Here is a 21,662-nt window from a genome sequence, read left to right as displayed (position 1 = left end):
ATTGGGTTAGTGTCATTTCCGAAAGATCGAACACTTGATTTTCATTTTCTGCCAGTGAACCTTATGAAAAAAAAAGTGCTGCGACGTCCTTCTGACTCCACATTACTATACATTTAGGATCCTTTGCGAGTGGCTGCCTAAACCACTTCTTAAGCTACAGAATGAGAAAATCACATCAACCGCAACATGACCATGCCTTGTTGAACGCCCGGAGTAAACGAAAATCGAGAATGATTACGAGAATATGATCCATAAAATGAACATATTGGCCTAGCAAGACGACGTGGTACTGGGTATTAGAGGTACCGATGTGTACAGCAGTCTAGGTCACTACCTCTGAAGGTCTCGCTGTACGGTGTTACAACATCGAATGTGTGACTTTCATGATCAGTGAAAGAGCGGAAGTGATGTTTATGTTGATCTGTATTCCAATTTTCTGTACAGGTTCCGGAACTCAGGGAACCGAGGTGATGCAAAGCTTTTTTTGGTATGTGTATTTTGCTGCCGAAATAGCAATAACTTGAGTGTCTCGTTTCCTAATGCACCTGCATAGCATCACTGATTAACATTGAGTACATTTAATCAAACTTCCTTTACGTTTGTTGATATTCATGCCAGAACCCCTTTCCTCTTCTCAGCAAAAAATCTTTTCCCTTAAACTGATTTTTCAATTGCTTTGCCGCCTCGAAAAAATAAGAATGCAACCGGCAAATCGTAGAGGTTTTTCTCTCATCTCTCTGAACATTAATTCCCTTCTCAAACGGGTATTGAGATAATTAATCTATTGCCCTCTAATCATGCACAGACAAATACAACACAGTTTTTCTTAGCACTAAGTATACTACAGTGTATTTTACTTCATCTGATTAAAAGACGACACAAATCTAAAATTTAAACTTGTTGTTTGAGACAGCAGTATTTTAATGTGCTCGTACTTGAGTAACTTTCCCCCTTTTCTGTCTTAGACTACCAGAGAAATAGTCTTCTGCAAGTACTGACGCAGTTTCTGCATGCAGTGACTACAGTTCTAGAACTGTTATTACAGGGCAGAATGCGAGTACTAACTTCCAGGGTCCTTCTTCATGGCTTTGGCAGACACACCCTGGCGTGCATTCAGACGTTGATCTATCATTCCATGCCCCATCTTCATACGCCTTCCCGTCGAGGTGACATTTTGTCTTGTCCAGTGATAGTAACGAACCTGTAATGAAAGAACATTTAAGGATAAAGCAACTGTCGATGGTATCATCTATTCAGCTTGTGTCTTTATTGATGAAGTAGTATGTGTAACAAAACTAGGATATATATCATATTTTTTTGAGGGAACAGTCCACTGAAATGCCGGTTTTCGATGTCCATGGAGCACAGTGCAGGGCTATTCACAAAAAAACCTCCGGGATTTCAGAAGACGACTTGAAAGGCATATGCACAGAGTAAATTAATTCCCGTGTTGTGAAAAAATAACATATCGAACGAGAGATGGTCAAATGTAGTATCGATTGTGTAGTAGCGTCGCTGCTCAACAGCGATCACTGATTGAAGGTGTTATGGGTGATGTGTTAGAGTAACTTTAGATCGAGAGAAGTATTGAGGACTCTCAAGCGTAAAGTCGTGTTGTATCTGATGTGTGCTGGATATATACTTACTCGCTACGGGTAGTAATGATTTTTTTTATTTACAATATCATATGATATTTGCTAACTGTAAAAGGAATCTCAACAGAAGTTGGAAATAACTGAGGTAAAGAAAGTTGTTTTGTTACTGATGCAATGCGCGTTTCATAAATGATTGAGTCACAACCCAATGATTTTGTAAAGCTAATCGTTAATGTATAATCAGTTTATTAAGAGTGTTAATTGTGACCATTATTATTTCCAAAAAGTCAAAATACAAGTTTTAAAGTTAGTATCATATTGTTACTCACCCAAGTTAGTACCAGTTCCCACCCATGTCATTTTTTATTATTTTTCTCAAGTAGTTATTGTCTCAGTCATATTCGATTTTTTTTAAATGTATGTTAAGCAACAGCCGTGCACAGTAGCTGTTTGCTAACTATACAATTTAAAGTACTAACAGAGAGCAGTGCGAAGAGCGTTAGCATTGAACAGATAAATGTAATAAATTTTATTATTTACGTGGCTATCATACATTAAGTACTGGGGCCATTATTTTCAAATTGATCAAGGATTTTTTATTACCAGGGTCAATTTCAGTTTAATAGTGTTTGCACTAGATTCAGTTTTTGTGTTACGTAAATTCATGCAGTTTTGGTTTGGTTTAAAGAAGTTCAGTACAGGGCAAAGCGCATAGCGAAGAGCTAAAATCCACGTGCACATGCCGTTCCATTCTAACAGTCGTGATTCAGACTACTGTCAGTTAAGTTTCACTTGGTCACAACTTTGAACAGATGGAAATTATTTTTGGAATCTTTTGAAATAATATTGTCAGGCTTACGGCCTGCTCTTCCTTACTTAGTTAAGTGTAGTTAGTAATTTTGCGCTGCGCATTTACTGTTCTGTGTCAATTATTTCTAACAGATCAACGGCAAAAATGCTCTTTATCTCTTTTCTGTTTTTCTTTCGTTGTATTTGTGCATCATGCGCGTAAAACGATTACTAGTGCTATGCGTAGCTCAGTCATGGACAATGCCGAAAATACGCATTTGCTAAGTAACTCTGTTGCAAGGAATACCAATTCTAACAATTCTCCATTGACGAAAGTGAATCACATGACAGTCAAACTGCCTTGAATTTTCTTTACCTACCGATATCACCATTAATCAGACGGCACATTCCACAAATGAGGATGAAGCTGATACACATACTTCCCATGTACAAAATTTGCACTCTGATCGCTTACCTTTAGAATCCAATCAAACTAACAATACCCAAACCTCAACAGACATGTCAAATGCTGACACTGTTGAACATATTACGCCAAATTCTTTAAATACTGATGGTCAGTTATCGAATAATGCCATTATGATGATGATTCAACAAATCATCGAGGGCAATAAAAAGTTACAGCAGAAAAAAGACAAACGTTTTACTCAAATCAGTGACACAATTGTTTAATAAACTTTCACATAAAGAAGAGGAACTGGCACCCAATATAGAATAACAAATTAACGAATGTTTTGAACAACAAGAAACGCAAATTAACAAATGTTTTGAACAACAAGATACGCGGTTTAATGAACGCCTCAACTAGCCCTTATAGACATGTAATCAATTTCAATATCAAGTTACACTTGCAATCCAAGCGCAAAATGAAACCATTCACCAACAAAAGATCGAATAGATACACCAAATTCTCGTTCACGAGAAAAATTCATAGACAGTTGCTACAGTAAAGTTTTCGGTGACTTTAAAACCGTACATGACGCGAAGACACAGCTTCAAAGCGATTTTACAGAGCATAAAACACAAGCAGAAAATCGTTTGAGTCAACACGAAACACATCAGGAAGAAATGCAAACTGTCACCGGTAGACTTGAACAACTAGAATATGATACTGATTCTGCCGTAATCAAATCTGGCATAAGGAAAATTAAGAAGAGTACAAAGAAACTGCATAAATGTGCAAAGAAACTGCAGAAACAAATGATTTCCATTATAAGTATTTCTTGTCAGTAGGTAAGTTTAAGGTACTCCGCAATAACAAAACAGATGTGCATCCCTTAGACGGGGTACAACCATTTCCATTCTCGTTACCACCTAACAGACCTATTACCAACAAACTGGAACTTCGAGCCATGCTCCACCAAGGGATTACAGATACAGCTTTTATTCTGTACATAAGTCCACTGCACATTCTTATTAAAAAGGATGGATCATTACGCCTTGTTCTCGATTCACACCAGATCAACGACATTATAGTAACGGAAACTGATCGACCACAGACTTCAGACGAACTTTTACAGAAATTTCATGATACATCCGTTTATTCAATGCTAGATCTACAATGGGGTTTTTGACAGATTGAACTTCAGCCGAACTGTAGAAAATACATGGCATTTCTCTGTTTTGCCAACTGCTGTCAGTTTTGTAAACTGTCATTTGGTTCGACAATATCTTCTGCTGCATTCAGACGAGGTATGAACACAGTAATATTGACTGAATTGAAAGACAGAATAACCACGTATATTGCGAGATTTTAACTGCGGAACCCACTTAGACTGACCATAACAATACTCTTCAAGCTTTACTTCAGACATTTCTTCAGCAAGGCCTCACAATTAATCTTAGTAAATCCCACTTTGGTAACACTTCTATTAAATTTATAGGTCATGTCATTTCTGCCGATGGCATAGCGCCCGATCCAGAAAAACTTCAAGCAATTCGAGATATTATGAGTCCACCTTCAAAAAAGAAACTTCATAGCTTCCTAGGGCTGATCAACTTTTTCCGTCGCCTCATTATTCTGCACCAGATACGCCGAAATTATGTCAGTTAATTGGCAAAAATACTATCTGGACATGGAATGAACAAGCTCTTTCCGAATTCTTGAATTTTAAGGATGCACTCTTGAATGCACTGATATTATCGCACCCTGATCCTACTAAGAACTTTTCGATCGCCACTGACAGTTCCAAAATAGCCCTCAGGAGACAGAAGATAGAAGAGATAGAAGCAGATGGCATCATTGTTATTAAAAGCATTTCATGTCTGCTTCAGACATACGTTGTTGTTGTTGTGGTCTTCAGTCCTGAGACTGGTTTGATGCAGCTCTCCATGCTACTCTATCCTGTGCAAGCTTTTTCATCTCCCAGTACCTACTGCAACCTACATCCTTCTGAATCTGCTTAGTGTATTCATCTCTTGGTCTCCCTCTACGATTTTTACCCTCCACGCTGCCCTCCAATACTAAATTGGTGATCCCTTGATGCCTCAGAACATGTCCCACCAACCGATCCCTTCTTCTGGTCAAGTTCTGTCACAAACTTCTCTTCTCCCCAATCCTATTCAATACTTCCTCATTAGTTATGTGATCTACCCATCTAATCTTCAGCATTCTTCTGTAGCACCACATTTCGAAAGCTTCTATTCTCTTCTTGTCCAAACTATTTATCATCCATGTTTCACTTCCATACATCGCTACACTCCATACGAATACTTTCAGAAATGACATCCTGACACTTAAATCAATACTGGATGTTAACAAATTTCTCTTCTTCAGAAACACTTTACTTGCCATTGCCAGCCTACATTTTATATCCTCTCTACTTCGACCATCATCAGTTATTTTGCTCCCCAAATAGCAAAACTCCTTTACTACTTTAAGTGCCTCATTTCCTAATCTAATTCCCTCAGCATCACCCGACTTAATTAGACTACATTCCATTATCCTTGTTTTGCTTTTGTTGATGTTCATCTTATATCCTCCTTTCAAGACACTGTCCATTCCATTCAACTGCTCTTCCAAGTCCTTTGCTGTCTCTGACAGAATTACAATGTCATCGGCGAACCTCAAAGTTTTTAATTCTTCTCCATGAATTTTAATACCTACTCCGAATTTTTCTTTTGTTTCCTTTACTGCTTGCTCAATATACAGATTGAACAACATCGGGGAGAGGCTACAACCCTGTCTTACTCCCTTCCCAACCACTGCCTCCCTTTCATGTCCCTCGACTCTTACAACTGCCATCTGGCTTCTGTACAAATTGTAAATAGCCTTTCGCTCCCTGTATTTTACCCCTACCACCTTTAGAATTTGAAAGAGAGTATTCCAGTCAACATTGTCAAAAGCTTTCTCTAAGTCTACAAATGCTAGAAACGTAGGTTTGCCTTTCCTTAATCTTTCTTCTAAGATAAGTCGTAAGGTCAGTATTGCCTCACGTGTTCCAGTGTTTCTACGGAATCCAAACTGATCTTCCCCGAGGTTGGCTTCTACTAGTTTTTCCATTCGTCTGTAAAGAATTCGTGTTAGTATTTTGCAGCTGTGACTTATTAAACTGATAGTTCGGTAATTTTCACATCTGTCAACACCTGCTTTCTTTGGGATTGGAATTATTATATTCTTCTTGAAGTCTGAGGGTATTTCGCCTGTTTCATACATCTTGCTCACCAGACATACGTAGTGATGTTCAAAAAATATTCAAGATAACATGACTTAAAAATATAGTCCTCGATTTGCAGACCATCCAGACTGTAACTTTACCTCAACAATGATTTTATCCTTGCCTTTTTCACCCATTACTTTCAGTTTTATACTGATGATATAGCTACACTACGCTTTGTGTAACAATGCATATTATTATTTATAACTATGGAAATGAGCGTTATATAAATGGACACTTGATCTCACATACTAGTGCGTTGTAAATGGACACTTGATGTCATACTAGTGCACTTAAGCGCTACATTTCTTAACAAATTTGTAAATACTTAGTAAAGTTTTCCTTTGACTCTGTATTACATAAGTCAGATTGTTTTAATTCGCAAGTACTTTTAAAGACGTAGATACTGTAACTGACAGCAGAACCAGACTGGAACTACTAACAGACTAGTTAATCACCGTTCGCTGACACAGGTTTAGACCAGTATTCAGAAACTTTACCTCAGTGCCATGTTACCACATCATCACCACACTGAAGTTGAGTAGCTGCATTACATTTTAATAAATGATTGTTAGTTGTTACTCACTGTGTTGTTAACACTGTTTTTGCTGTAGTCTATTTGCTCTGTGAAAAGGAAGTTGCTGCCACCTTAATATAGCAGCTGCTTTCTGTGGTACTTCCTGCTACTTTTATGCTGAGTGTCAAACTTAACCGGTCGCAGTGGCCGAGCTGTTCTAGGCTCTACAGTCTGGAACCGCGTGACCGCTACGGTCGCAGGTTCGAATCCTGCCTCGGGCGTGGATGTGTGTGATGTCCTTAGGTTAGTTAGGTTTAAGTAGTTCTAAGTTCCAGGGGACTGATGACCTCAGAAGTTAAGTCCCATAGTGCTCAGAGCCATTTGAACCATTTTTGTCAAACATATTTCGTAAATACAACGCAAGGAAAACTTGGTCGTGTTCAGGATGGAGGTACAGTACATCATACTGACTATCCTCTTGCATCATAATACGAAAGCAACTAACATAGCGAGTACCCCAGAAGGAGAAGGTTGTTTTCCCGTGCTACAGTAGCTATGGGCAGAGTTCATTTCACGCACAGTTCCGGATTGAGTGTTATGTGCGCCTGTCAGGCTGCACATTCAGGTGCAATTTGTTGAAGAGGGAGGTCTGTGCGTGTGAGGGGTAGACTGACAGAGAACCTTGGGAAATCCTCTTAACGACTGAGCTATTCAGCAATGTGCAACGCATATTCTCAGCTGTGGCTGTGCCTCTTACCAGATCCTGCAGGGGCTATCCTGTACACCTGGATGTGCTAGTACTCCTGGGAGGATGTTTGGAAGACGAGAGACAGACACTGATGGTATTGTAACTGCTTGGACAGCTCTGTATGTTAGATCATCGCCTGTGAAGGACTGCGTTGTGTGTCCGAGTCCCATTCCCACCCACAGTTTACGACTGCCTTGAAGTTACACAACAACGCCCACTCCACTGCAGACTGAAATATTCATTCCGGAAAAAGATCCTGAGGCTGTGACTAAGCTATTTTTGTCCAGGACTGCTGGTCGTGCAGATACGCAGGAGAAGTTCTCTTAAATTTAGGAAAGTAGAAGTGAGGTACTGGCCGAAATGAAACTTTGAGACTTGGCCGTCATTTATTAGTGAACGGCTTAGATAGTAGGAGAAAATTCCACCCCCCTCCCCGGAATATGTGGTTTTTATTTCGAGTCCCAGTTCGGCACACAGTTTTAATTTATAGTTCTTCCTTCTGTCAGTGCTCCGCAGATCTCAGATGATTCATGAAAGACAAACAGCCAAAAGCCGTTATACTAATTTTTTATTACTTCTATTTTCTATTTTAAATTATCAATTGCAATCTCAGATGATTCATGAAAGACAAACAGCCAAAAGCCGTTATACTAATTTTTTATTACTTCTATTTTCTATTTTAAATTATCAATAAGTTCATAAATGTTATCGGCATTACTCGTCAGAGCTAACCTCACTGCAACAAAAAAACACAACAACACTGATGTCTGGTGATACATACAAGTACCCTGATGACCTGGGATGCCCACAGTGCACCGTTTGGGTGTGACTGATAGGTAATGCACTGGATTGGAGATCTTTCGGAAACTGAAGGAAGTTGACCATTTAGAGAAAATTCTCATCTGCTTCTTCTTGTTTTTTTTCGATTGATAAAAGTACGTCTCTCTCAAAGAGGAGTTCGAAGAAGGAATACCCCTACGATCAGTCGGTTTGTAGACCGAAAATACTTTTCACAAGCCTATTTTCTGCCAACCATAAGACATGTTGGCACTAGTTGCTCTTTTATTCTTGTATTTTTTTCATTAGCATCACATATATTTTTTACTGCGCGTCTCCGTATCAAGTCTCTGAAGTTATATTCAACAGTCGTGCTCAGCAGCCACTCGTTCACTATTTCCACAGCCCCTTCTTTCTATACAAGTCCCATTTCTCACACAAGACGGATAGAGCAGGCAGTGCTGTTACTAGAAAAAATCATACTGTCTTCTCGTTATTTGTTCTGCTGGTAAGCTTTCTGTTCATAGTGTCATACATCAGCTCAAACTTATTTGACTCATACTTGTTTCGTAACTAAAACAGCATTTTCTTGCTGCAACTTTATTTTTCCCAGACGCGTTTCGCCCTTATTCTGAACCTACAGGCATCATCAGCGGGATCTATAACGATACAGTTTTGTTATTTTTAGATTATCAAACAGTTCAAGCCGCAATTTTTTACGTAACGCAACTAAGTAATTACTTACGTTTGATGTGATCTGCGTTTCATCTTATCTGGCCTGGAGGTTGCACTACCACTTTTTACCGACACAAACAAACTTATTTGACTCACTTCGGCGATCCTCCTCACAGAGCAACAAAAGTCCTGACTTGGCCGACTACTTTATTGCAAATCGTAATCTTTGAACGGTTCCGACTTTTTCTTTTCAATACCAATACTCACATGAATTTATAGAAACATCTAGAACGCAGATTAAAGCTGTTAAAGAGATGATGAGTGGCCAGCTGTAGCAAGTAAAATTATGATTTAAGTTCTGCTCTGCAATTAAAAAATGTTTTATATTGCCTGAATTTTCTTTTACAGCTGCGTCAATTACACTACTGGCCATTAAAATTGCTACGCCACGAAGATGACGTGCTACAGGTGCGAAATTTAACCGAGGGAAGTAAATGCTGTGATATGAAAATGATTAGCTTTTCAGAGCATTCACACAAGGTTGGCGTCGGTGACGACACCTACAACGTGCCGACATGAGGAACGTTTCCAACCGATTTCTCATACACAAACAGCAGTTGACCGGCGTTGCCTGGTGAAACGTTGTTGTGATGCCTCGTGTAAGGAGGAGAAATGCGTACCATCATGTTTCCGACTTTGATAAAGGTCGGATTGTAGCCTATCGAGATTGCGGTTTATCGAATCGCGACATTACTGCTCGCGTTGGTCTAGATCCAATGACTGTTATCAGAATATGGTATCGGAGGGTTCAGGAGGGTAATACAAAACGCCGTGCTGGATCCCAACGGCCTCGTATCACTAGCAGTGGAGATGACAGGCATCTTATCCGCATGGCTGTAACGGATCGTGCAGCCACGTGTCGATCCCTGGGTCAACAGATGGGGACGTTTGCAAGACAATAACCATCTGCACGACCAGTTCGTCGATGTTTGCAGCAGCATGGACTATCAGCTCGGAAACTATGGCTGCGGTTACCCTTGACGCAGCATCAGAGACAGGAGTGCCTGCGATGGTGTACTCAACGACGAACCTGGGTGCACGACGGCAAAACGTCATTTTTTTCGAATGAATCCAGGTTCTGTTTACAGCATCGTGATGGTCGCATTCGTGTTTGGCGACATCGCGGTGCACACATATTGGAAGCGAGCATTCGTCATCACCCGGCGTGATGGTATGAGGTGCCACTGGTTACACGTCTCGGACACCTCTTGTTCGCATTGACGGCACTTTGAAGAGCGGACGTTACATTTCAGACGTGTTACGACCCGTGGCTCTACCCTTCATCCGGTCCCTGCGAAACCCTACATTTCAGCAGAATAACGCACGACCGCATGTTGTAGATCCTGTACGGGCCTTTCTGGATACAGAAAATGTTCGACTGCTGCCCTGGCCAGCACATTCTGCAGATCTCTCACCAACTGAAAACGTCTTGTCAATGGTGGGCGAGCAACTGGCTCGTCACAATACGCCAGTGACCACTCTTGATAAACTGTGGTATCGTGTTGAAGCTGCATGGTCAGCTGTACCTGTACACGCCATCCAAGCTCTGTTTGACTCAATACCCAGGCGTATAAAGGCCGTTATTACGGCCAGAGTTGGTTGTTCTGAGTACTGATTTCTCAGGATCTGTGTACCCAAATTTCGTGAAAATGTAATCAAATGTCAGTTCTAGTATAATATATTTGTCCAATGAATACCCGTTTATCATCTCCATCTCTTCTTGGTGTAGCAATTTTAATGGCCAGTAGTGTATATATTAAACAAATATTAGAAAGTTTCGATGATATGCACCACACATTAGTGTCACCCTATGGTTTGTGGCTGCATGCGGGGATCTGCCCTTGTCCTTCCTCATCACCCTCTCTCCTTAGCGTGAACACAGACTGCAGGAAGGGAGTGTAAGTACCTCACGAATTCCGCTAAGAGAGTGGGAGGGGAATGACTCAGTGTGTAATTAAAGAAACTGAGAAACTGGGTGGGCGTCGCTGTATTAAGGTACTGGACAACTGTATTTAGGGTTAGGTTAGTTTTCCTAAATCGCTATAGGGAAAGCTAGGAGGAATTCTGCTACGATACTATGACCAATTTTCACTCCTAACATTGTTAAACATAGTCAGCGCTCAGACTCTGTTGATATCTATCTAGACGAACTGTTAAGCTACAGCCTCCCCTGGATTCTGTTGTTACTTTCGTCAAACAGCATTTGTTGGTCGGTTCCCCGGTGATTATGCGGTACTCACTGCAATCGAAGCGTGTAGGGCAGCATTCGCTGGAGCCGTCACTGCGTACACAGCCAAGATCCTCATAGTAGTGTATGGTGCGATAGTTGGGGCAGTCCTGTACTCTGCATGTTGACGTATGTGAACCTGAAAAAGAAATGTAAGAATCCTTCCTTAGACTCGCTACCTGGTTGCCCGCGTCAGTACAAGATACATATTTCTTAGACGCTTCCCGCATATCCGGCGGACATGCAGAATATCCGCTTCTATGATTCTCTTTCCGAATCACGTTGAATAAACTTCACTGTAGTTCCTCAAGGCAAATGCTCGACATCACTATGGTAAACAGTAGCAGTCTCCTGTAAACGTAGAGCAATTGCCTTGAATTAATATATAACCGATAATAAATAAACGAACAACTGTATTTTCATCTCTGATTTATTCCAGAGCCAACGGGATTCGGCTTTCCATTATGCCATCATGTTGCCCTCCATAGTAAGTAGCTGATCTTACAATGGAAGACAAAATATCATGCAAAAGCGAAACAGTATCCACATACACGCTTGTGTAGATACTGGTTCCCTTTTGGATATTTTGTCTGGCAGTATAAACTCAGCTACTATGTTACTATAGAGGGCCCGATCATTGCATAAGAGAATGTCGAATAAAGTGCAATTCGAAGACATATGGTGAACACATTGTGCTGAGGCAAACCCCAGAAATGCTTTCCCAAAATGTCCATTCACAAGAATGTATTCGAAACATTAAGGCAAACTCGCAATTGAAGTGCTGCCACAAGCACTGTTCCTTCATGTCTACTGTAACTTGGTTTTTACGCCATGAATGACCAATACAAACATTATGTTTAAGAACCTTTATTCTATATCACGTCATAATTATTATATTACTTTGACAAAACTAAAAAATAGTGACATGCTTACAACACTGACGTACATCTTACCTAAGCAATTACATGCTTCTTGCACAACACCTCATAAGACATGTTATGTAAGGATAAGTTTGTGTGTCAGTAGGAACGATTTTAATTTGCTTTCAGGCCTTTATCAGCCCTATGCTTTCCTTCTGTAACTAGGTAAGTCCGTTATTGACAAATTCCATGCCCAAGTCTACATCAACATTTACATCTTTACTCTGCAAATCACAATGGAATGAATGGCAGAGGGTACCACTTGTACCAATTGCTTTCCATCCGAATCTCATATGGAACTGAGGCAGAATGACTACTTAAAGCAAGCCACCGTGCGATTCATGTAATCTTGTCTTCGCCAGCGCTATGGCAGTGATACGTAGGGTATGTACAGTTTATGCTACTACTGACTGTTGCAACATTGTAACTAAGCTCTCGCGGAATTATCTTCAAGTCTCTACTAATTCAGTGTTTTCAGCCTACGCCCGGGATGGTTTACGCTAATGTACAACGTGTCAACTGAAACAAGAAAACTGTAGATTTCTTTAGTAAGTATAACAGTTCACTTGTATGTAGATAAAACGAATTTCATGAAACTGGATCTGCTTATTCACATCTTATCTTATCAGATGCTTGGTGTCCATATGTTTGTCACAGCTTGCTATTGAAGATAATGCACGATACCTTCACCTGACAGAGCAACAGCCCTTTTCGTCAGCTCTCAAACGATGCTTTGGTGCCGTTGTTCTACAGTACTTACCAGTCTTTTGCTGGAGGCCCTTGCACGCACTCTCTCAGACCCCATCCAGCTTTCGGACGCTCCCTGCCCTTCTTTTACTTCTGCCAATTTTTCATTGAACTGAGCTATGTCCCTACTTCGATACTGCCAACACACTTGCCATTCACGAAGGCGATCTATGGCTTCCTTCAGCAGCACAGGTCAACGAATGTGGTTGAGGGGCTGCATTCCCACGTCGACTGGAGTGCCGTTTGGCGATCGGTGTGCGCTCCTTATCTTGACACTGACGTCCAATCTGCATGGTACCTTACTGTCAATGGAAAGCAAATATGCCCGTCACGCCCTCACGGGATTCACCTCGCAGACACCCCGTTGTGTGTCGCCTGTGGTGTTCTAGACAAGGACGAGCATCGCCTGGTGTGCGGATTGGCGTGAGGTGTCTGGCTCTTGGTGCGACAGATGCTGGCCCTAATTACCCATACGATTCCTCATCAGATACCTACTCAACTGCTCCTCTTTCCGGACTCGGGATACTTCCGACAAACGAAGAGAAACACCGTGAAGTGTCTTTTCAGAAAAGACACACACACTGATCGTTATCAGCAGAAATATTCTAACAACCACCCAAGACATAAAAGAGGGGTAATTAAAAAATTAATAGACAGGGCGCACAAAATATGTGAACCAGCTCACTTAGATGATGAGATTGAACACCTTACAGCTACCATCAAGAAGAATGGGTATTCCAACAGATAGATCGTGCACTACGCTCTAGACTGACAACCAGGACGGACGAGGATCGACACCAACCCAAGGGGAAAGTGTTCTTAGCATTTATCAGTAAGGTCACTGATCGCATTGGAAAAATTTTAAGCAGGTACGATATGGTAGCTGTTTTCAGACCGACTACGAAAATAAAAGAATGTTTAAGATCCGTAAAAGATAAACGACATCCTATAGCTACACCAGGTCTCTATAAAATTCTGCGCAGTTGTGGAAAGGTCTATATAGGCACAACAAAAAGAAGCATCAACACCCGTCTGGGTGAACATAAAAGGAACTGCCCCCTCGGACATATTGATAAATCGGTTATAGCGGAACATGTGTTTCAGGAAGGTGATCATGAAATAAAGTTTAGGGAGACGACCGTCATAGCAAAGACGTCGCGTTATTATGGGCGAATGTACAGAGAGGCAATTGAGATTGCCAAACACTCCAATAACTTTCATAGAAAAGATGAAGGCATTAAGCTGGATGGGATATGGATGTCAACATTGCAGCAACAGCGTGATAATCGATTAATTTCAATTGAGGAAGTTAGCAATATCAGAGATCATAGCACAGCCGACGTCACGTGATTGACAGCGGCGCCCTCTGCATGGCTTATATATACTGCGCTCACTCGCGCTCTCGTTGCAGTTCGCCCATTTTCCTCGGAGGATGCCTTCCGCAGTCGAAGGCGAAACGTCAGGGGAGATTTTTATGTACTGACTACGGCATCTCAGCCCGGAAGTGTTAAATGATGACAACACCTGCCGTGAGAGCCTTCATTCTATGATCACCGCGAAGTGGATTTGTGGACACACAGTGCACAACGAGTTTGCTCACGACGAGAAATATGTCCAAATTCTTGGCATTTCCTTGATGAACGCCATTGCATAGTTGTCCACAATTTTTTTCAAGTTTCCTTTGTAGTGTTCCTTAACGCCAGTGTTGGGGTGTTCCTGCAATGAGAAGTTGATCCACGTCTTTTCCACTCTTAGAACCGGTTATTCTCTGGACATTGGAAAGTTCTTCTCCAAAAAACTATGCTACGACACTCTCACCGAGTCCGGCGACTTGCCGCACGCTCCTCCCCGGGACGTCGGTTTTCTGCTATTCTCAGAGGACTTAATAATATTTTTGTTTTTAGAAAGGAAAATGAGTAAATGAATCATTGACGTTCTTTGTACCTTGACTCCCTATTCCTTACGTTCCCCTTGGTTGCTGTGGGTAGGGAACGGAACATGGTGGCCAGATATCGGCTTACGAACCGTGCGCACTTTGCCCCACCTACTTTTTTGGGCGCCATGAAGAGGCTTTTGGATCTAAAAAAAATGATTTAATGGTAGCGTCTTATCACCCAAAGGCCATATAAAAGACAGCAGAGGAATGGACAGAGGTTCGGGGCACTCTTTTGACCTTGGGGTGGAAAACTGGGAGGGGACTGACAGGGAAGGGGTGACCATTAAGAAAAGATTGGCGGTCGGGTAACGTTCTACGAGTCTAGGGGCGCAATATCAGAATTTTTTTATATGTGGCAGGGAAGCTAGGAAATCTGAAAAGAGAAATGCCAAGACTCATTTTAGATACAGTGGGGATCTGTGAAGTGAAATGGAAAGAAGGCAATGGTTTCTGGTCAGAAGAGTATAGGGTATATAAACAACAGCAGAAAATGCTGTAACGGGAGTAGGATTCGTCAAGAAGAGGAACCCAGGCCAGAGTGTAAGTTACTGTGAACAGTTTGGTGGTAGGGGTGTTCTCATCAGAATCGACAACAAATCAATGCCGACAACGATAGTTCAGGTATACAAGCCGATGCCGCAAGCTGAGGATGAAAAGGTAGAGAAAGGACGTGAGGATACTGAAAAGGCAGTACAGTACGTAAAGAGACATGAAAATCTAATTTTCATGGGGGATTTGTAGGCGGTTGTAGGGGACGGAATAGAAGAAAAGTTTATAGGAGAATATGGGCTTCGTACTAGAAATGAGAAAGGTGGATAACTAATTGAGTTCTGTAATAAATTTCACCTAGTAATCGAGAATAATCTGTTCAAAAATCGGATAAGAGATGAAGGCGTACTTGGAAAAGCCGGGAGATACAGGAAGATTTTAGTTAGATTACATCATGGTCAGGGGGAGATTCCGAAATCAGATACTGGACTGTAAGGCGTAACCCAGTAGCTCTTACTGACTGAGATCACAATTTTGTGGTGATGACGAGTAATCTGAAGTTTAAGAGACTAGTCAGGAAGATTCAAAACGCAACGAAGTACTAAAGAATGAAGCTATGCCTGAAGTTCTCTGGCACTATAGAAACTACGATGAGGAATGGCTCAGTAGCCAGTTCAGTTGAAAAGAAATGAATATCTCTAAAAAGGGCAATTACAGAAGCTGGAGAGAAAAAATCAAGACACTTTCATAGGATTTGTCGACCTGGAAAAAGCGCTCAGCAATTTCAAATGGTGCAAGATGTTTCGACATTATGAGGAAAATCGGGGTAAGCTATAGGGAAAGATGGGTAATATACGATACGTACAAATACCAAGAGGGAATAAGAGTGGAAACCGAGAACAAAGTGCTCGGCTTGAAAAGGTTGTACGACAGGGATGTAGTCTTTCGCCGAAGAAGCAATGATGGAAATAAAAGAAAGGTTCAGGTGCGGAATTACAATTCAAGGTGAAAGAATACCCGTAATGGTATTAGCTGATGACATTGCTATCCTCAGTGAAAAGAAGAAGAATTACAGACTCTGCTGAAAGGAATGAACGATCTAATAAGTAAAGAATGTCGACTGAGATTAAATTTAAGAAAGACAAAACTAATGAGAATTAGTAGAGATGAGATCAGCGAGAAACTTAACATCAGGATTGATGATCACGAAGTAGATGAAGTTAAGAAATTCTGCAACCTTGGCAGCAAAATAACATATGAAGGATGGAGAAAAGAGGACATGAAAAGCAGACTAGCACTGGCAAAAAGGGCATTCCTGGCCAATAGAAGTCTACTGGTATCAAACACAGGCCTTAATCTGAGGAAGAAATTTCTGAGAATCTATGGTAGTGAAACATGGACTATGGGAAAACAGGAACAGAAGAGAATCGAAACATTTGGGATGTGGTTCTACAGAAGAATGTTGAATATTACGTGCGCTGATAAGGTGATAAATAAAGAGTTTCTAGACAGAATCGGCAAGAAAAGGAATGCATGGGAAACACTGACAAAAAGGAGCGCCAGGATGGTAGGACATCTATTAAGGCATCAGGGAATAACTTTCATGGTACTAGGGGGAGCTGTAGAGGGCGAAAACTGTAGAGGAAAGCAGAGACTGGAACAGAGCCAGCAAATAATGAGGAGATAGATTGCAAGTATTACTCTGAGATGAAGAGGTTGGCACAATAGATGAATTCGTGGTGGGCCGCATCAAACCAGTAAGATGATTGATGACTCAAAAACAAGAAAAAAAAGAAAATTTTGCTAGTTTTCTGACTGCTGCTTTCAGGTATATCTGTCTAATGTATACAGATGATGGTTATTTGTGTTTGTCCCGTAACTTGTAAATTTGCCTAATGCAAAAGTTTCTCCCGAATACAACATACTCTACCTTTGTGACTGAAAGTATATGACTTACAATAAGACATTCATTTGAGCTCTGCTAATGTGAAATCAGTGTAAGTCTTCGAACATTTCGTAGCGCCTGCCGATTTTTGCTGGTGTAATGCATACACGTATGACGGTGTAATATTCTACCACGATACAGAGACGAACTAGAATAGTGGTGGAGATAATTCTCCACTGGTGAATGGTTCTAGCTATGAAAGCCATGAGGCCAGAGCAGGTGGAAAACATGTCACATAGGCATGACCATTTACAGGAAATAAATACCCGCCCTGGCGAGCTGATCGACAGTTCGTATCTCGTCACTGAATCCATTCTTACGCCGATTCTCAAATACAACTGTTACTTCGTTTCCAGGGACGTAGATTTTTATTTGTAAATCTGTTTGATTGTGTATCAGAGCATCTAGGCTTTTCTGATTTACGCTCACGCTATTTGCAGTTATAACGTTCGCACTGTACTGCCTAGGTCTCCAGACTTCGATAAAAGACGGAATGTTCTTCCATCATATTGGCCAATATGTCATACCATTTCAAAACTCTAGGCAGCTTGTTTACAAGAAGTAAGTTTTGAAAATACTATTTGGGAAGTTTACTGGCAGATACTGCTTTGGAAAGAATACATCTCGGGCTTGATGGAAACTTCAGTGATAGTTGAAATACAGAGTGACCAGCAAAAAACAAAACCCATAACGCTACCGATACAGAATCGGTGCCTTATGTCGGAATCAAATTTTATGAATCGTATATAATTTAAATGTTGTATTACTTAGCATTTCCGTTATAAATTATGTTCAAAATGGTCAGTGTGGCAACATTTTTGCTCGACTGATCATGTTGATGTCAATTTCGTTTATTTCTCACTGTACTTCTACCTTCAGTTCATCAATATTGTAGGATTAAATGCATAAATTCCAAAGGAAAAAACTGAAAATTGACAACTGTGGGGAATGTGCAGTCCACTGCTGACATCTCGTTCATTTGTGATAGCTGCATTAATGACATTCGGCGAGACGTTTGACGTATGACACGTTGCTCCGTCTTGTTGGAAGAAACTCTTTCATTAACAGTCCAACGTGCACAGAATTCTGCTATAACTGCGAGGTAATATTGTCTATTAACAGTGTGGTAACGTAATATTGGTTCCAAAACACGATTATGTGAAACAGCAGACAAAACACCAATGTTCTCATCGTGTGGTGTGAGCTCGAATACTTCGTGAGAATTCCTCGCCATCCAATATCCGGTGTTCCGAGAATGAACAAGGCAAGAGAAGTGAAACCATGCATAGTTTCACATCGGATACACCGGATCTACTTGTCCCCCGACAAAGTTTTCGAGAAGCTAGTTGCAATTGTCATTTCGTGTCCTTCAGCTTTAGCATAGTTTTAAAACTGTATGCTTGCTAATTTACTTCGTGAAACATTTTACGACAAATTATATATTTAACACCAGGCTATCTTTTTTTTAACTGACTGGAATACTTTTTTAAATATTGGCAACGGATTGTGGGCTCCTATCAGAAGTTTGACTATATCGTTTTGCATTTGAAATATATCTTGTTTGACTAAACCTCGTATGCTACTCTTCGTATGGATACTGGCCTTGGGAAATGTTTCTACAAACACTTGACGTGCTTCTTGAAACAACTGAGAAGTACCATATGCCTCAACCATAGCTATCCCCTCCAGGATTCGATAAGATATTTCACATAAAAACAAAGCCACTCACAATCCTGCACTGCTCTGGGACATATACTATACTGATACGCAGTCTTCTGACATGAAACCTTCCCGCAGGTTAAAACTGTGCATGGGACAGGGACTCGAACCTGAAAACTTTGCCATCCACTGGTAAGTGTTCTGCTAACTGTGCTATCCGAGAATAACCCACGAATTGCCTTCACAGTCTTTTCCGCCGGTACCTCGTCTCCTACCTGCCAAACTTCACAGAAGTTATGCTGCATACCTAGGTACTGGTGGAAGTAATCCTGTGAGGACAGGTCGTGAGTCGTGCTGAGATAGTGGTTAAGTAAGTACCAGGCAGTGACACACTAAGTAAAGCAAATGATAGTTCGTGTCCACCTGTCCTGGAACTATGCAGCATAAAGGTGTGCACGGCAACGAGTGACGGATGCACTAATATCAGGGTGTAATGACGGAAAAGAGACATATTTAATACCATTTCACTCTCTGCAACCCGATAAAAAGTTTCATAGTAACTACTGCCTTTACATCGTTGGATTCATTTGTTTTTTTCTTCTTTATTGCTGCTCTACAGCCTACACACTTTTTTAAAAAACGGAAGAAGAAAGCAACAAGAAAAACAGGCGATAAAATTGTGACTTAAAGTGTAAAAATGGCGGAAAAACGCGGAAAGGTAAAATAGAAAGCAAAAAGGGTTTGGCAATGTTAATAAAATACACAGGAATCAGACAAGTAACATAGTAGACACACAATTAAAAATCATGGCGACAGTCTGGTTTCTGTTTGCAAGAGATAAAAAATCACATCCAGCGACAGTTCGATTGCCGTTCGCAACACTTCCCAAAAGACACAATACGGAACACTCACTGGAAAAACACTCACTGTAAAACACTGCACGAAAATGGCGGCACAAAGATGACACTCCCGAGCCAGATTGGGGGGGGGGGGGGGTCCTGGAGGAGGGGGAAAAACAAGGAGGGAGGAGAGGAAAAAACGAAAAGGGGGGGAACCAAGGAGGGAGAGGACTCATAAGGGGGGAGAGGGGCAGGGCAGATGTGAGAGGGAATGAGAAGAGACAGAGGAGGGAAATGCAAAAGGACTCGGGGGAGAGCAGGGGGCAGAGAGAGGGGAGGTTGGGTAAAAGAGGATGGAAGGGGGGGAGAGGGAGCCCGGGAAAAGGAGAGAGGAAAGGAGGGGGAGTGAGGATCTGATAGGAGGGTAAACGGAGGGAGAGAAGGCATCATCCAGGAGGGGGAGTTGATGGAAGCCACCTTGGAAAAGGGGATGAAGGGTGTAGAGATGGAGGGTAGGGGGGACACAACGGTGAAGGCGTGGCAGGGGGTGGGGATCGGAGAGGAGAGGAGCAACCAGGGGGTGAGGGGGATCAAGGCGGCGGGAGGTGTAGAGGATGCGGATGTGTTCGACGAATAGGAGTGGATGGGGGAAAGGAATGAGGATCAGCTACACTGTTACAGTTACAAAGTGAGGCCATTGTTTTTTTTTATTTTCTTGCACTAATTAGAGAGGAGCGTATGCGTCCTACACCAGCAGCTGCAGACGGACGTGAAATTTGGATATTATGAATACAGGGCGGTCCATTGATCGTGACTGGACCAAATATCTCACGAAATAAGCGTCAAACGAAAAAACTACAAACAACGAAACTCCTCTAGCTTGAAGAGGGAAACCAGATGGCGCTATGGTTGGCCCACTAGATGGCGCTGCCATAGGTCAAAGGGCCGAGGGGTTCTAGGCGCTTCAGCTGGAACCGCGCGCCTTCTACGGTCGCAGGTTCAAATCCTCACTCTGGCATGGATGTGTGTGTGATGTCCTTAGGTTAGTTAGGTTTAAGTAGTTCTAAGTTCTAGGGGACGGATGACCTCAGATGTTAAGTCCCATAGTGCTCAGAGCCATTTGAACCATGTGACATGGCGCATTATCCTGCTGAAAAATGCGACTGCAGTCGGGAAACATGAGCGTCATGAAGCGATGAATGTGGTCTGCATTGACCGTGATGGTGCTTTGCATGAGCTCCACTGGACCCATGGAGGCCCACGTCAATGTTCCCCTGAGCATAACGGAGCTGCCACCAGAACAAACCATTGACCAAATTTTCGCTAATTTTTTTTCTTCCATGGCGTTTCCCCTGTGCGTCAGTAAAATGCTGTTCGAATTTGATATCATTCTGAGTAGTAGTTCTCTTTGCACAGCGTTTTGAAACTGGATGTCCTGTATACTTTTTGTAGGGTAGTTAATAATCACCGCTGGAACAATCAGATGGTGAATTGTCTGTGTGTGTGTGTGTGTGTCTGTGTGTGTGTATGTGTGTATACTCACTGGCGGGGACCGTGGCGACCAGCAGCAGTAGCAGTGAGAAGGCAGACACGTGCAGCAGCACCCAGAGGCCGTCCATGCTGGATGTCGAGTTGCCACTGTGGCGTCTCATCAGCGGCGGCGCTCGCTATATACGGCACAGCTACGGGAGGGGGAACCGGATGTTAGGCTAGCAAGCAGCCTCCGATTCTCTGACGTCACTCACGACCGGATGGATTCGCACCTTCTGGGAGCAACTGTTCCGAAAAGCCGACCGACGACAAGGAGTGCAATTACATATGGATAACCGTGAACTTGATTTATTTCCTGCGGACTGACATCAGAAGTGTCCAACATGTATCGTCTTAATAAAATTGTGTAATTTAATTTAATTTATTTAATTTATGTTTACTCATCGAAGGATCATCTCACAATGATACCGGAGCTGTCAATGTGATACAATACGAATCTAGAGCTCATAGTATACGTCACACGGAATAAGTAACATGCTTTATGGGCATACAACAGATGGCCTATGATGATGGG

At 41.8% G+C, this 21,662-nt stretch overlaps 1 protein-coding gene across 1 annotated transcript in view; it reads right to left on the bottom strand.

Moving 5' to 3' along the window:
* The window catches only part of LOC126458207 (uncharacterized), a 72,646-nt gene extending 51,417 nt beyond the window's left edge, over nt 1-21,229 (bottom strand). Inside the window, exons 1-3 of the mRNA XM_050095102.1 lie at nt 21,141-21,229; nt 11,076-11,201; nt 1,066-1,201 (exon numbers count right to left, since the gene is read on the bottom strand). Coding sequence (XP_049951059.1) covers nt 1,066-1,201; nt 11,076-11,201; nt 21,141-21,216 — 338 coding nt within the window. The 5' untranslated portion in view covers nt 21,217-21,229. The remainder of the gene's footprint in view (nt 1-1,065; nt 1,202-11,075; nt 11,202-21,140) is intronic.
* Nucleotides 21,230-21,662: the final 433 nt, after the last annotated feature.

The sequence above is a fragment of the Schistocerca serialis genome, chromosome 2 (assembly GCF_023864345.2).
Source record: "Schistocerca serialis cubense isolate TAMUIC-IGC-003099 chromosome 2, iqSchSeri2.2, whole genome shotgun sequence".
Lineage (NCBI taxonomy): Eukaryota > Metazoa > Arthropoda > Insecta > Orthoptera > Acrididae > Schistocerca > Schistocerca serialis.
This window is presented reverse-complemented; position numbering and strand designations above follow the sequence as displayed.